General features: G+C 33.0%; 2 protein-coding genes across 2 annotated transcripts in view; one reads left to right on the forward strand and one right to left on the reverse strand.

Moving 5' to 3' along the window:
* The window catches only part of LOC140450297 (uncharacterized), a 41,349-nt gene that overhangs the window by 17,853 nt on the left and 6,702 nt on the right, over positions 1–16,794 (reverse strand). The window lies entirely within an intron of this gene.
* LOC140450296 (uncharacterized) lies at positions 4,886–13,732 on the forward strand. The gene is made up of 2 exons (XM_072543840.1): positions 4,886–5,127; positions 13,389–13,732. The coding sequence occupies exons 1-2, from the start codon at positions 4,941–4,943 to the stop codon at positions 13,544–13,546; spliced, it is 345 nt and encodes a 114-aa protein (XP_072399941.1). The 5' UTR covers positions 4,886–4,940; the 3' UTR covers positions 13,547–13,732.

Here is a 16,794-nt window from a genome sequence, read left to right on the forward strand (position 1 = left end):
GATATACGCACCTACCAGTGCCCACACAGACGAAGAAGTTGAATGGTTCTATGATGACGTTAACACTGCGCTTGGAGTTTGTACTTGGACCTCACGGATATGGCGACAGAAACGAAAGGGGTCAAACTCTTATAGAATTTCTTCTGCAACACAGACTATATGTCATAAACACCCATTTTAAAAAAAGCCCCCAAGGAAAGTGGACTTCGCAATCACCACATGGCTTGAATAAGAACGAAATTGACATTATCTTTACTAACAAAAAAGACGCTGTTTAAGACGTAACTGTATTAAATTAAGTTTCAACCGGAAATGACCATAGAATGGTTAGAGCGAAGGTAGTCTTGAACGTAAAGAAGGAACGAAGAAATATGGTAACAAGGACTAAAAATGTTGAGGTCACTGCGATTACTAACACAAGGGCATACCAGGAAGAAATAGATAGAAACCTTCAGAATGACGTGCAAGATAAAATTGATATTGAACAACTTAACGAAAGGTTGGTAGGCGCTCTAAGGAAGGCACAGAAGAACTGTCAAGTTAAGCAAACAAGGAAAAATGAAAAACTTACAGAAGGCACAAGGAACCTAATGCAAAAAAGAAGCGAAATGAAAGATAAGCACACAGTGAACATCGCAGAGCTGAGAAATTTAAATAAAACCATTTCAAAAGCTGTTAGGAAAGACATAAGGGATTTTAACACTAAAGAAACAACTAATACCATGAACAAAATAAAAGCCTTAAAGTTCTAAAACGAAAGTTGAAGAGAGGAACATAAAAAATAGACAAGGACATGCTGTATATGAAACAAGAAATTATAAAAGTTATCGAAGAGTACTATAGAACATTATATCGTCGAGATGCTCACATTCCAGAGGTGGAAATACCAGCCATACAAAATTAAAAATCAGAGGAACTTCCAGATATAACCCAAGAGGAAATCGAATCAGCGTTGAAAAGTATGAAGAACAGCAAATCACCGCTAAAATTAGGAGGCGAATGCGTCATAAAAGCTTTAAAAACCTTTTATAATGCCTGCCTCTTTGGCAAAAGGAGATGTAACCAAAATTGGAGAGTACAGACCTATCAGCTTGTTATCTCCTTTATGTAAGCTTTTTATGAGAATAATTACTAACAGACTGGAACCTAAGCTGGATTTTCACCAACCATTAGAGCAGGCCGGATTTAGGAGTGGCTTTGTAACGAATAATCACCTACAAGTAATATAATCCTTAATAGAGAAAGTTAGAGAATACAACAAGCCATTGATATTAATATTTGTAGACTTTAAGAAAGCGTTTGACTCAGTCCAGAATAGCTCCATGTTAAGAGCTTTTAGAGTGCAGTATTGATCATAGGTACACAACTCTTCTTCGGAATATATATACTAGCGCAACAGCGGCAGTTAGAATGTATTATGGTAACACAAATACATTTCCCTTCGAGAGGGGTATTAGGCAAGGAGATACCATCTCTCCTAAACTATTCACCGCTTTGTTGCAGAGTGCCATGAGAAACAATAATTGGGAGAATATTAGAGTCAACTTAAATGAAGAATTTCTAAAAAACTTGAGATTTGCAGACGAAATAATCCTTATTGCAGACCGGGTAGATCATGCCTGCCAGCTTTATCAAGACCTTCAAGCTCGTGTACACAAGTTGGACTTAAAATTAATTTCTCCAAAACACAATATATGACCAACCTAGTACTAGCGAAAAACATCTCAACTAACGGCATGCAAATTGAACAGGTGTATAGCTATAAATATCTGGGCCACGAGATTAAATTAGGAAGAGATAATCAAACAACGGAGCTAAACAGGAGAATAGGACTGGCATGGACGGCTTACGGAAAACGGAGAGAAGTCTTTAAGTCAGATATTCCCATGTGCTTGAAAAGGAAGGTCTTTGATTAATGTGTACTCCCAGTTTTAACGTATGGAGCAGAAACATTGACCCTTACCAGAAAAGTAATCAATAAAATACAATTGGCACAGAGAGCGATGGAGAGGTCAATGCTGAATATATCACTCAGAGACAGAGTATCAAATACAATAATTAGGAGAAAAACTGGTGTTACTGACGCAGTTCAAAGGATTACAACATTGAAATGGAACTGGGCGGGGCATGTTGCCAGATTAAAAGATGGAAGGTCGACGAAGAAAATTCTGGAATGGAGACCTAGACACGATGCTTATCGTTATCGAGGACGTCCTCCAATAAGGTGGTCAGATGGCATCAAGCGCATTCAGCACAACTGGATTCAGGGTGCTCAAGATAGAATGCATTGGAATTATTTACGGGAGACCTATGTCCAGCAGTGGACTCAAAACGGCTGATGATGATGATAGAGGAAAGTTTGATCATCATACAAGAAACAGTGAGAGAAATAAAAGAACAACACCGGAAGAAAGATAAAGAGAAATGGAAATCGTGGATGACCGATGAAATACTTGAACTTTATGGATCAGAGAAAAAAACAAAGAAAAACTTCAAGAATGTAAGAGTATACTGATAGGTTACTCTCATCTATATAAAAAGCAACTTCGGTAAACATTTCAAAACGATCCGCTGAATGCTAAAAAAGTTATGTAGGTAAATGTAACTTATTCATTAAAATGCACGCAGTAAATTCCGCGTTTTTTTATTGAAAATAACAATTCTTCGTCTTCATCATCATCATCATTGGTGCTAGAGCAGTATAAAAAGCCTCGACCTTCCCAAGTCTATTACGCCAGTCAGTTCTATCCATCGCCAACTGTTGCCAGTTTGCTTTAGCCTATTTTTCTATCATCCTTATCTACACCATCCCTCCATCTGAGTTTTGGCCTACCCCTACTTCTACTTCCCACAAATTGTAACATAATAATTCTTCTAGGAGGGTTATTTTGCTGTGATCTTGCCAGATGTCCTGTCCATCTTAGTCTTCCTATTTTTATAAGAGAGAGTACGTCTTTACCACCAAATATATGTTTATATCTGTGGTATATCTCGTAGTTGTACCTCCTTCTCCAAACACCATTTTCACAGATGCCACCGAATATTCTTCTCAGGATCCTTCGTTCAAATATAAGCAGGAGGTTTTCATTTGCCTTGGAAATGGTCCATGTCTCCGACCCATATGTCAACACTGGTTGTATAAAGGTTTTGTATATGGTTATTTTTGTTTTTTGACGTGACAACGTCTTAAATTAGGTTGTGGCTCGGAGTCATTTAAGAAAAAGTGTAACGCCCGCTCACGTCTGTTACAGTGAGTCACCGAACGAGAGAGAGGCCCGCCGGACCGGCGAATGCCTTGCGTCTCTCTCCCACTCAAACATGATCGGTCCGCTGCGCGCGGCACTAGAGAATTAGGCGCGTTGAATCGCTAAAGTTGAAAATCGTTGAAAGTATCGTCAGCTGTGTCTGTAGTGAAAATGTGGAGTGCTTACAGTGTCCTATTTTAGGGGGAACCACCAGTATCAGATATAATTTTAGGAAATTACCTAGGGACCTATATTCTTTTATAATATTGCTATGGATTTATCCATTTAATATTGAGCAATGATTGTAAACATTCTTTATAGTTTAAACTTCAATGAAAATTATTAACTGTGTCTAAAGACATGTATTAAGACCAAGAGTATTAAGTATAATGAATATACATAAAAACATAATTTTGTTTTCTTAGGATTTAACATTTTGTCAGCACATTATCTCAAATTCACACTTAAATCAATATGTTTTTACTATTAGGTCTGTTGAATGTTTGTTCTTTACACAAAATTTAGTCTATACTTCATATTTATTAAAGGCGGTAAAATATACATTACAATTCAGTTGTTTATAAACCACTTTCAAAGCATAAAGAACCTTTTAAGCTTTGTTTATATTATTTTGTGTATATTAATTGAGTTAATTGGAGTAGCCCCACTTTTATACAAAAATACAGTCAATTTATGGATATTTCAAGGTGACAATCTAAAAAAAGCTGATTTCCTCCCATGCATTTTATTAGAAACACTTGAAATTTAAAAAAAATTTAAAAATCGTAAGATGTAAGACCTTAATCGTGAGATCGTGAGATTTGTCTTCAATTCGTGAGTAGATTCGTCATTTACAACAACTACAACAATAAAGGTAAATAATTGTACACTAATATTTCATTATCGTAAACTATGATTGATTGATTAATTGTTAAATTGACACAAAAGTTGAGAAACTGAGTTTATAGCGGCAATTCCTTGTTCCTATTGTGCAATTTAATAATATTCATATCAATAAATATTCTACCGAGAAAAAGACGTTGTCACGTAAAATCTTCGCCCGTAAAACCGACTTTACAGGCAACCGATTTTTTTTTGGCTTAAGTTTCTGCTTCTCTTACAAACTATTAATTTAATTTTTAATTTTTTTAATTAACAAAACTAAGGATAATAAGTCGAGGCATCTATAAAGTTAAAAGTAATGGGGATTTGCCCATAAATAAAGACGATTGCAAGAAACAGGCAAAAAGATAATGAAATTGCAAGAAAATATTAAATAAATGCAAACAAAAACTATAAAGTAAAATAGTTTTGTACTTTAATAACTATATATATTTATTTTATCTTTAGAATTTTATAGTAATGTTGAAATTAATAAATAAATAATAAAATAAATATGGCAAATAATTTAATTCATTCCAATTATTCCAAGAGTGACTAATATGAATATTGTTTACGTACAATATAAATAAAGCATAATACCCTTTGCATAATTTATAAATCGTTTATTAAAAGTTACGAAACATACGTAATTCCAAGTAGGTGAAATATTCCCATTTTATAGTGCTCTTGGTTAGGAAAAAACAGAATATATTTTGATTTCATCGAACTATGGGAAATTCATTGAGAAGTGTATAAAAAGAAGTAAACCGTTATGGATTTTAAACAGTATTCATATTACAGTACATACCAAACATGAAGTGTTTAATTATTGGAGCAGTGCTTTGTATTTTAATTGCTGGCAATTTGTCGGCACCAGTCGAAGATGAAATTGAAACAAAAATAGATGAACTGTCTAGAGAAGGAGTTGTGAGAGAAGAAATATCATCAAGAGTGGAAGCACCGGAGAATGACAATATCGAGGAAGACGCTGAGAACGATAGTAAGTCTTATTTTTCTACTTTTTTATGCTATCTAAGATTTTCTATAATTAGTTAACCCTGTATTGCCTGACTTTTTTGTAAACTTAAGAGAAAATGTTTTAATTTGTATATATGCTCAAATATGCATTTACAACAACCACTAATTTTTTTTAGATTTTTTAAATTTTGTTTGAAGATAATTTTGGGAGTGTTGCCCTCAGGCAACTGTGGGCAGCAAAAACTAACGAATTAAGTTATTTACTTATTTATTATGCCAATCAGAAAAACAATTATCATCATCATCATCATTTTGGCTTTACAACCCTGTGTGGGTCCTAGCCTCCCCAAGAATTTTTCTCCAGTCGTCCCTATCCATCGCCTTCCTCCGCCAAGCACGTATTTCCATATTTCTCATGTCTTCATCGATGTTATCTAGGAATCTTGTTCTGGGTCTTCCTCTTCTTCTTTGACCAATAGGTCTATCAAGGAGCGTTTTTCTAGCTGGGTCGGTTTGCTCCATCCGCATAACATGGCCTACCCACCTCAGACGTCCTATCTTTATGTGTTTTACGATATCTGGTTCCTGGTATATCCTATTTGTAGTTGTAAAACAATTATTTGTAGTTGTAAAACATAAAGCAACTTTACATTTATCGCACATTACTTTAGGAGTATTACAGCATCCTGGTTTTTTGCATCTTCCCTTTTTTTCAGATAATACTGGCCAGTGGGAGGTTTGGTCAAGCCTAACTTCCTTTGGTGTTACAATATCAGTAGGTCCTCTTTTCTGTTTTTTTACAATAACGTTCTCAATTTCACTGAGCCTGGGACGTCCTTTGTTTTTGATCTGGTCAGTTCTTGATAACAGTAAACTACATAAGTGGGACTTAAACTGTAACAAAGGCAACTGGTTTTTCTTTTCAATTTCAAAGTAATCGCAATCACGTCGATACAACAACCAGCTGTTAACAACAGCTAAATCCAGAAGGTGAAAAAATTTTTAGATACCACTTTTTAGATCTTATGTCTGTTCGGTAAAGAGCAATTAGTGAATCCATAAGATCGACACCTCCCATAAATTTATTATAAAATTGCACTGCATTTGGACAGCATATATCAATTCTTGATTTTTGTTTCTTATCCCACCTCTTGACTAACGAAGTAGGCTCAGAACCAACAAATGTACTAAGCAAATGAACCGGTTTATTATCGTACCACTTTAACGCTGTTAGTCTTATGCCATCTACTGTAGCGTGCTTTTCTTCTACAGTACCTCTGCCCGGTTTCTTCATATTCTTGTCATCAGAAAAATGGCAATTAGGCAAACTGTTTGGACGAACAGTTCCCAAACATTGCAGTCCACATTTTTCCATTTCAATCTGCAACTGAATGCTATTGAACCAGTTTTATAGTATTTGTTTGGTTCGACTATCTCACACAATCTTATTACTACATTACCGCTGGTGCCTACATTAGGTAAAGGAAGAGGATGTTTAACAGCTGCTGTATATTCCCAGTTAGAAACAATACCATTGCTATCACACAAAACAAATGCCTTGTATCCCCATTTTTTGGGTTTATTCTTCATATATTGTTTTAAAGAATGTGCCCCTTTGAATGGTATCATTTGTTCATCAATACACAATTTTTCACTCATTGAAATACTCTGAAAATTTTTTGAACTAGACCGTTGATGAATGGTCTAATTTTGTATAACTTATCATTATTGTTGACCATATTTTCGTTATTATTGAAATGAATTGTAGTTTTTATTTCTTCCCAGCGATTCCTAGATATAGTGTCAACTATTTGAGCAACACGTGTTTCCTTCTGCCAAAATGATCTTGTCCTTGGCAAGCCATATATTGACATCAGTAAAATAGATCCAATAAATTGGTTTAATTCTGCTAGTGTCATATTCACTGATATCATCTTTTTAAAATAATGTAGAGGGGATTCCGGTTCTAATAATTTGCATGTCGGTAAATTACCTTTCCATTCTGGAATTGGAAATACTGTTCGGGGACCACTCTTCCACTGAATGTTTTTTTCGATAATTTTTGACCTTTTGAACACATTTTGTTCAGTGTGTTTTTCTGTTATATCGGTCTTTTCTGGTCTAAATTTGCTTCGTACAAATCGTCTTCATTTTCCATTTCATTTGATCCTGGATCGATTTATATGTGAGTACCTATGGATTATCACTCTCTTCAAAGTCAGAGTCTTCGGATTCCTCGAATTTGTTGGGAAATTTTACAAACAATAACGGATATTTACTGCTTTTCCCGTAGAACTTTTTTGTATCCATCCTTAAAAAATAATTTAAAATATATGGTCCAGTGTGGATTCAAAGCAACATACCTGTTTTTTATCACAGTACTGAAACAACACAATAAAATAAACAAATTTCAACGGCAATCAATATCTAAATGCTGATATAATGCCTCTATGTATTTTTATATAAATTGTACACTATTTATAACAATAAATCACGATCGAAAATACAAACTAATAAGGCAGCCATGTGCATTTGACATACTGTTAAAAATTTCCATATAGATTTCGTCATAGGTTCATAGATGGCACTAAGTGTATTAAAATGCATAACCAAATGTTGCCTGAAATCAACAGAGGGCATCTTAGAGTCGGAAATTGTTTTAAAAAAGTTTTCTGCATCAAAAACTTCTTTGTTGCCTTGAGTACACAGCTATAGAGGCTTATCCTAAGGTTTCGTTTACATGGCAATGTACTACACGATTTTAATAGTATTCGTTTCGGATGTTGGTGACCATCATGGCAATCTGTATTTTGCAAACTGCGGCTTTGAAAAGATTTAGAGCGTTTTAAACGTGTAGAAGCACAATATTTACATGACATATTTTTAAAGTGGGCAAAAACATAAAAGTCATTTTTCTATATAGACGCTTTTGACGAAACCATGCATTGTTACTTTTTTGTAGGTATTACATGATAGTCATTGACTTCTTTTTTTTTTTTCCTCTAGCGCTACCACTTTCAGTGGATTTTGGTCTGTTCAATTGCATTCCATTCCCTTTCCATAATTCCATAAACTTCCGTGATACTTAAGTAATTCTCGAAATTCTATAACCAACGCTTTCTAGGGCGGCTAGTGGACTATTTTCGGCGTACCGTTCATTTGGTGATATTTTTTGTATTTCTTTCATTACCCACTTACTTCACCTTAGGTAAAGTCAAGAGTCAAGTCCACCGATATTTCGTCCGTCGGCAAATTCAAACAGGTAATATTTGTATGTTATGAAATTCGAGCAACCGATGTCCAGGGACGTTTCGCGATATTGGTTGTTTCATCGACACAAATTTTTTGATACAAGCATTAAATCATAAAATAACAATGTGTAATGTGTATATTATAGTCAAAGAGCAGAAAATCTGATTTTGGAAAAACAATCAAAACGTTATATGTCTTTGATTTTTAAATGGTTAAAAGTGAAATGTAAAAAAAATGATCACTCTACCACCCTGTCGGAAAAAATACTAGGTGATACAACGGCATCTTCTATAGGGCTTTTTAACGCTTCTTATTTGTTTCAGGCACTTGTTATATGTCATACAATTTTAATATATCTACGTCATACGTCTTTGGTACGTATAGTTATTGGTATATACTATATACCAATAACGTATGACGTAGATATATTAAACTTATACGACATATCACAAGTGCCTGAAACATATGAGAAGCGTTGAAAAGCCCTATTAGCGTTTAACGATGACGTACGTAAACGAAACTGTGGAAAAGTATTTTACATTTAAGAAAATATTGTTTTAGACAAAGTTAGCAATTTATAATGAAAAATTGAGTTGTTTTAACTGAAATAATCATCATATTAGCGTACCTTCTCTAAAATCTTTCTCCTGCAGGCGAACTCTCATCATCGTCACTATCCAGCAGATTAATAATAAGTTGTCCACTGTTTGAAAATAATTGTCCTAGTCTTCTGTACTCATTTTCTACTTTCACTACATGGCTTACTGCTTTTTTCCAGTCGGCACTTGTAATCTCTGATAGTTCATATCGAATTAAATCGACTACTTTCGTGTCAAATTTTGGAAAACTATTTTTTCTCCGAATCCGTTTTTTTACTTGTCCCCAAATAAGTTCGATAGCATTGAATATGCAAAAATAGATTGGTAACCTTAAAACAGTATGGCCATGATGTATTGCAATAGTGTCCAGTATATATTGTTTCTTATAAGTTTTAGTACGAAGTACTTCAAGTAACTGTTTCTTATTATAGTTGTCTTCAAAATACAAATCATTATCTGAGAGGAAATCTTTTAGTTTCTGTTTTGAAGACGAACTGATAGGAATTTTTTTGAGAAGCCTTGAGTGGTAGCTAGCATTGTCCATAACTATCACACTGCCTAAATCTAAACGCCAGTGTACTATCCTCTTACTTTCCATAATAGCCACCCAAGTTTTTTCAGCTGTCTACGTAATGTGGTTTTAGGGCAGCTTCTTCCCATCACAACAAGCTTGGTGTATATAATATTAATTGTTGGTATTACATTTTTTTGTATTCCTCGTAAACCAAATTCCTTACATATTTAGCAGACACGATATTAATTTGGTTAGGTTTTCCAGCATCCGATCTTGTTTTTCTCTTTTTAACACCACTTTTGTCGCGCATGGTAGAATACGGAATTCCTGTTAGAAAGGCCGTTTTTCTTAAAATAATGCCTTTACAACTATTTTCAGGATCATTTTGAAGATTTTTGTAAACGTTCATACAAATTCTCTTAGATTGTTCATTCAAAACAATCCTTTTCTTTGGAAGTCTTAAACACTTTTCTACAGTTACAGTCTCAGTGTCATTGTTTTTTTATCACTTACACTTAAAAGATTGTTGACTACTACACTTTCTCTACTACTACTACTTGGGTTCTCTTGCTCCCATGCACGAAAAACTGTAGGTGATTTTTCCCGTGGTCTAAACATTTTCTTTATACAGGGATGAGTGCCTTAAGAACCGGCAAAATAACGCAAAAGATAGAAAACATAATACGTTGTGAAATAAAAAGAGATGAAAGTAGTAGAGGTGAGAAATTATCGATATTAACCTATAATTTACTTTACATTACATTAGAATTATCGAAAATTTCCCACCTTTAGACGTTAGCTTATGAGCTTGTTGACTTCAGTCATAGTAATACGTATCACGTAATGTAAGTAAAAATAGTTTAAGTAGGAGTATTTTTTTATCCAAAATTAAAGTATTGATCAATAATAAACTATGATTTGAGACTACAAATTACTACTAATTAAACTGTTTACTTACGAAATTTAAAAAATGTAAATATTCGACGTCATACTTGTAATATTATGACTGAAGTCAACTAGCTCATAAGCTAACGTCTAAAGGTGGGAAACTATGGATAGTCCTAATGTAATTTAATGTAAATTAGAGGTTTCTATCGATAATTTCCCACCTCTACTACTTTCATCTCTTTTTATTTCACAACGTGTTATGTTTTCTATCTTTTGCGTTATTTTGCCGATTCTTAAGGCACTCATCACTGTATACAAATAGACAGTTTCAAAAAAACAAACAACAAAAAAATACTACAATTATTTAAAACTACTCACAACAAAATTTCAACACATCTCAAAATTATTAAAGCAATGCACAATGCAGATCTATCTATAAACAAGCTAAGTTACAAAGATACAAATAAATTAAAAATTTGCAAGTCCAGTCCTTTAGATAAGGCACATGCCGGTATTTTTACAACCGGATTACTCATCGTAAATCAATCAGTTTAAAACTTGAAAATTGATACTTGGGCATTAGTACAATTAAAATTGTTTGACGATTATATTTAGACGAAATATTAAGCAATATAATTGAAACTTTTTTCTACTTTTAAGGACAAAAAAGCAAGTTCATTAGCGGAACGTAATTCAAAATTATTCCGCACATTATATTTGAAGCATTATTTTGGTTAAAACATCTCATTTTTGGTGGTAAAAAATATATTAAATGCATGTAATAATTTGTTTGGACTAAAGGTGGTAAAATATGGTCTGGGAGTTATATTTTTGTTTGAATTTGCTAAAAAAATAAAAAAAGAAAAGAAATTTGAAAAGAAAAATGCTACAAAATAAACATGACAGCTTTAATTTACACAAAAAAATAAAATAATTAACTAGAAGACCAGAATACAAACAAAATATACGAGCTGATGAAAAGGGAGACACAATAATGGATATAGAAAACAAATTGATGGTATGGGCAAACTATATAGAACAGCTGTTTAACGACAAACGAGACAAAATAGATAACGAATATTTCGCTGAAGAGACTGGACCAGAAATAACAGAAAGTGAAGTAAAACACACAATTATAAAGAAATAAAAACTGGGTAAGCAGTAGGACCAGACGAGATAGCGACAGAAATATTGCAACTTATCGCCGACTGCAATATACATGTTATTGTCGAATTATTTAATATCATATACAGAACAGATATATTACCGAAAGAATGGCTTCTATCAACATATTTTGTGACTATACCGAAAAAGAAAAACGCCAAACAATGTTGCGATCACCGTATCATCAGTCTAATGTGCCACATACTAAAAGTATTCACGGATACTTTAGGAATACTACTAAAAGTATTCCTAAAGATTGAGAGATAAGACATTGGACAAACTCAGTTCGGAATTAGAAATGCTCAAGGAACCAGAGAATCATTATATGCAGTAAATGTGCTAATACAGAGATGTTTAGATGTAAACCAGGACATCTATGTCTGCTTCCTAGATTATAACAAGACATTCGATACAGTGAAACATAATCCGTTAATAAAACTACTGAGAACAAAGAACATCAACACACGAGATATAAGAATAATAAATAATCTGTATTATGAACAAGAAGCTGTCATAAGAATAAATAATTATAAAATTGATAAAATAAAAATCAAAAGAAGTGTTAGACAGATCTGTGTCTTGTCGCCATCATTGTTTAATGCATACTCAGAGGAAATATTCAAAAAATCTTTAGAAGATGAAGTAGCAGGCATAAAAATAAATGGCCTACCCATACGTGAAATTATATATGCTAATGATACAATACTCATAGCAGAAAATATTACAAATTTACAAAGAGTTTTAGATAAGGTTGTTGCAGCGAGTGACGAATTTGGTCTGTCACTAAACATAAAAAAAAATAAAATTCATGGTTATATCAAAGAAAAATATTAAATACATCAATCTACACGTAAATAATAAGACGATAGAACGAGTTCAGAATTATAACTGTTTAGGGGCAAACATTAATGAAACAAACGATTATACCAAAGAAATTAGAGTTAGAACAAATATTATGTTGTAGAGACCTCAGCCTAAATCTTAGAAAACGAGTACTAAAGTGTTATGTATTTTCTGTTCTTTTGTATGGTGTGGAGATATGGACTTTAATAAACAATGTCTCAATACATTGGAAGCATTTGAAATGAGGACATATAAAAAAATGCTGAGAATCTCCTGGACAAACAGAATAACCAATGAAGAAGTACTGAAGTAAGTAATGAAGAAGAAGTAAAAAGAATAGAGAACAGCAGAGAGATACTGGATTTCATCAAAATAAGAAAACTACAATATCTAGGTGATATAACACGTGGTGACAGATATGAATTCCTTAAACTAATAATGCATGGAAAGATTCAAGAAAAGCGCAGCATATGTAGAAGAAGAATGTCCTGGCTGAGAAACCTCAGAAAATGGTTGGGATGCAGCTCAACTTAACTCTTTCGGGCTGTAGTGTCACAAGTTAGAATAGCAGTGATGATTGCCAACCTTCGTCGCGGAGATGGCACGTAAGGAAGAAAAATTCTGACTTCCATTTTGTGGTTTTGGTAGATGTTCTCGATAGTTTCTATATTTAGGGAAACTTCTCTATTACACAGAAGATGGATAACCTCTTTGAGTCTTACTCTGTCAAACGCTTTCTTTAGGCCAATCAGACACATAAATGCTGATATAAATGGAATACATAAATGATACTCTACTGATTTCTCAGCAATTTGCAATCTGTAATCGATCTTCCACTACGAAAACCCTGTTGTCCTGCTAAACTTATCCTTTGATTTATTAGTACCTACTTGTAAAATTTTAGTGTTTTAGGCTAGTTTTTTAGCAAAGCAATATAATAAATTTGATTAATGTCGTGTGTTCGATGAAAGAAATTATAAATTATAAATTAAAATAATAATATTTTACTTTATTTTATTTAAGGTCAAACTAGAGAAAAACGATTTGTCACCTGCGCTGTCATAGGAAAAATACCAATTGAGGGAGTCCAGCTTAATGACGCTGCATGTGCTGCTCGTTGTTATGCAAAGAAGAGACCTGGAGGTTGGTGCGATTCGCACAGAAAGTGTAACTGTAGATAGTAACCGTAAAAAAATATTTTATGGCAACTCTAATTGTTTAAAGTTTTTATATATTCTTTAAATGTTTTATACGTGTTTACATAAATAAAATTATATTATTAAAAAATAAAGCTAGTTTTAGAATAGTTCAGTTTCATAACTGAAGAACTTAAAATGAAGAAACTGCAAAATGCATCTACAAACTATTTCAAAATCAAACCATCACATTATTCATATTTAGTGTTATGTAGAAAGTTTTATTTTGTTCAGGACATTGTGTATTGTATTAATTCTAGTTTAAATTCAGTTTGTTCATACGAATAAGCTGAATTTTTTTGAGAATATCAATTTTAGGATGACAAAAAAGATGCAAAAAGTTTACCACTTTTACCTCTTGGTGTGTCCCCAAAACTCTTCTCGTAGAGGGGAGAAAACGGAAAAAATCTATTTAACAAGAATTTGTACGCCATAGAAAAAATGTTTTAAATAAAAAATGTAGCTAAGGTAATTTTGAAAAAAATGTTTATTATCATTTTTTGTCTAGAATGACCCGTTATTCTCAGAAACAACGCTTGAAGCTATCGGCGATTTTGACTGTCAGTTACGCGCGCGAAATCAACGGTCAATAAAGTTTGTATCAGCTCGACACACCTTGATAACCATGGTCCTTCAACAAAAAAGGCTTTTTGATAATACACCTAACGGTAATTCTCTCTTCTCACTAATAGATACAAAACGTTCATTTATTTGGAAATATTTTATTACTTATTGTATTTAGATAGCATTCAGATGACAATTCTTAATTCTTTACCTGCTCAAAAATGTAAGTGAAGCTTTGGGGTATAAAGACAAACGTGGAACAAAAAATCAAGAACGGTGGTCGGAGAATATGCGAACGTTAGTAAACAAGAAGAAAACTGCTTATCAAAAATGGATGTCAACGAGAAAGGAGGATATATAAAAAATTAAATCGATATGTAAAAAGGGAAGTAGTGAAAAGTAAAAATGAGATGTGGGATCGAAGATGTGTAGAGGTGGATAGCTATATGGGTGGAACAAGAGTTGAAGAAGCGTGGAAGGTGATAAAGTCTCTCCGGAGGGAGGGAAAGAAAAAATATAGCTTACAGTTAATAGATCTGAAACAAATCATGAATGTGTTGCTTGTGTGAGTCCATTTCAAAACTTCAACAGAACTTAATGGTATAGAACATTACTTTCATCAAACAAACAATACATTTCACCTATCTCTACTTCATTGGATAAAATATGTCTCCTCAAGAACTTCCCCGTTTACTGTTAAACAATTACAATAGTTGACCTGAGTTCTTCAATCAACAATCCAAGATAGTTTGAACCATGTTCTTTCAACCATCAATTAATAGAGTACCGGCATGTAAGTAATGTTTATTTATTGGTTTATTTATTAATTCATTACAGTTTAATAGACTATGTTACCAATTTGTGGGTCTTACCTTGTCTGCTTAAACATTTTATTCATTTATAAAACCACAGACATGTAATATTGGCATAATTGCTGTAATTTATATAATTTATATCACCTACCTATGTTTTATCTTTATTAGACAACACCCTAATATGGGATTATTATTTTCAGCATTTTAACTTTGTATCGTGACCTGAAGATGCTTTGCATATTATAGAAAGCGAAACCGGTCGTCCGATTAGTTAAATTAAATTGATTGTGAGTAAGTCTAACTTATTATTTCTTTTACCTTTAGATCTGAAACAGTTTATCAGGTCTTATTGACAGAAGACAGATGTAAATTCCAAGAGATCGAAATGGAAGAAATATCCGAACATACACAAATAAATTGAGATAACAACCGGAGAGTTAAGCGATGCTCTCAAAAGATCGAAAAACGGTAAAGCAGCTGGACCTGGAGACATCCTAATTGAGCTCGTAAACTATGGACCAAAAATATTACATGAGATGTTGGTTCAACTATTTAACAAATGCTTAAAAGGACAAAATATCCCCGATGATTGGAATGTTGGATACATCAGCTAAATACTCAAGAAAAGGGATAAACGCAAATGCTCTAATTATAGGGGAATAACTGTTATCAGCTTAGTGGGGAGGTTGTACGGTCGAATAATAAAAGAAAGAATAGAATCAGAATACGAAGACATTGAAAAACAAAATGGATTTCGTGCAGTGATGGTATATTCGTTCTGGAGCAGGTAATCGAAAAACGGAAGGCAAGGACTCTATCTGCCCACCTATTGTTTGTAGATTTAAAGAAGGCATACGATACGGTACCTTTTAAAAAACTGTTTCAAACATTGACGAAAGTAGGTCTTAGTAGAGAGTTTGTGTGAAGCGAATGAAGATTAAGTTACTATTTATTTATAAGAACAGTATTTCTAAGAATTCTAAAATATGTAAGTCAGTTGAAAAACAGCGTCAGTGCAACAACAATTTTTTTTCATATCGAATGTCAATAGGGGTAAGTTTTTTTTCTGAAAATTTCAGATTTTCATCTCATTTATAATTATTACTCAAGTAAATTTCCATAATTTTTTTTCAATTACGGAAATATTTAAATGTTTTATCTATAATAATTAAATTTGGCAGAAAGTGAATAAAACTGAAATTGTTTTAGATAAGCCCCACGTGACATGCTAAAGCTTATGTAATCTATGTATTATGTAAAAACCATTATGCCCCAGTAATTATGCAAACCGCAGTAAACATTTCGAGACATTTTGGGCCTTAAAACTTTCAACCACGATTTGAAAAAAAAAGTTCCCATAACCTTTGGGAATATTATAATTTTGTAAATTCGTAGTACAATAATTACATACAAATATTTACAGATGCTTCAAAAAAACAAAAAAATCAAAACCTTGAGGAAGCCAAAACGGGCATAGGAATACACATACCTAGTATAAATTATTCCTTTTCTGAAAAAATTCCTTCACTTATTAATATCTGTACAGCAGAAATAATAGCTATTCAAAAGGGTCTAATGATTTGCGAGGAAAAAAATTTTGATAAAGCTATAATATTTAGGGACTCAAAGAGCGCTATAGACAACATTAATAACAATATGATAACTGCAACAAAGGATTACAGAGTCTTGCAAGTTAAAAAGAAACTATACTATTTAAATAAATATGAGAAAGATATTAGATTATGTTGGATTCCTGGACATAATTATATCAAGGGAAATGAAATAGCTGACAAACTGGCAAAGATTGGGGCTGAATTAAATATTCCTGCTAAAATTCGATTAAGTAACTTGGAT

This window comes from Diabrotica undecimpunctata, chromosome 9 (genome assembly GCF_040954645.1).
Source record: "Diabrotica undecimpunctata isolate CICGRU chromosome 9, icDiaUnde3, whole genome shotgun sequence".
NCBI classification, from domain to species: domain Eukaryota; kingdom Metazoa; phylum Arthropoda; class Insecta; order Coleoptera; family Chrysomelidae; genus Diabrotica; species Diabrotica undecimpunctata.

Coding starts and splice junctions, on each gene's coding strand:
- LOC140450296 (XM_072543840.1), top strand. CDS start 4,941: ATGAAGTGTTTAATTATTGGAGCAGTGCTTTGTATTTTAATTGCTGGC. Junction 5,128..13,388: donor GGAAGACGCTGAGAACGATA/GTAAGTCTTATT, acceptor ATTTTATTTAAG/GTCAAACTAGAGAAAAACGA.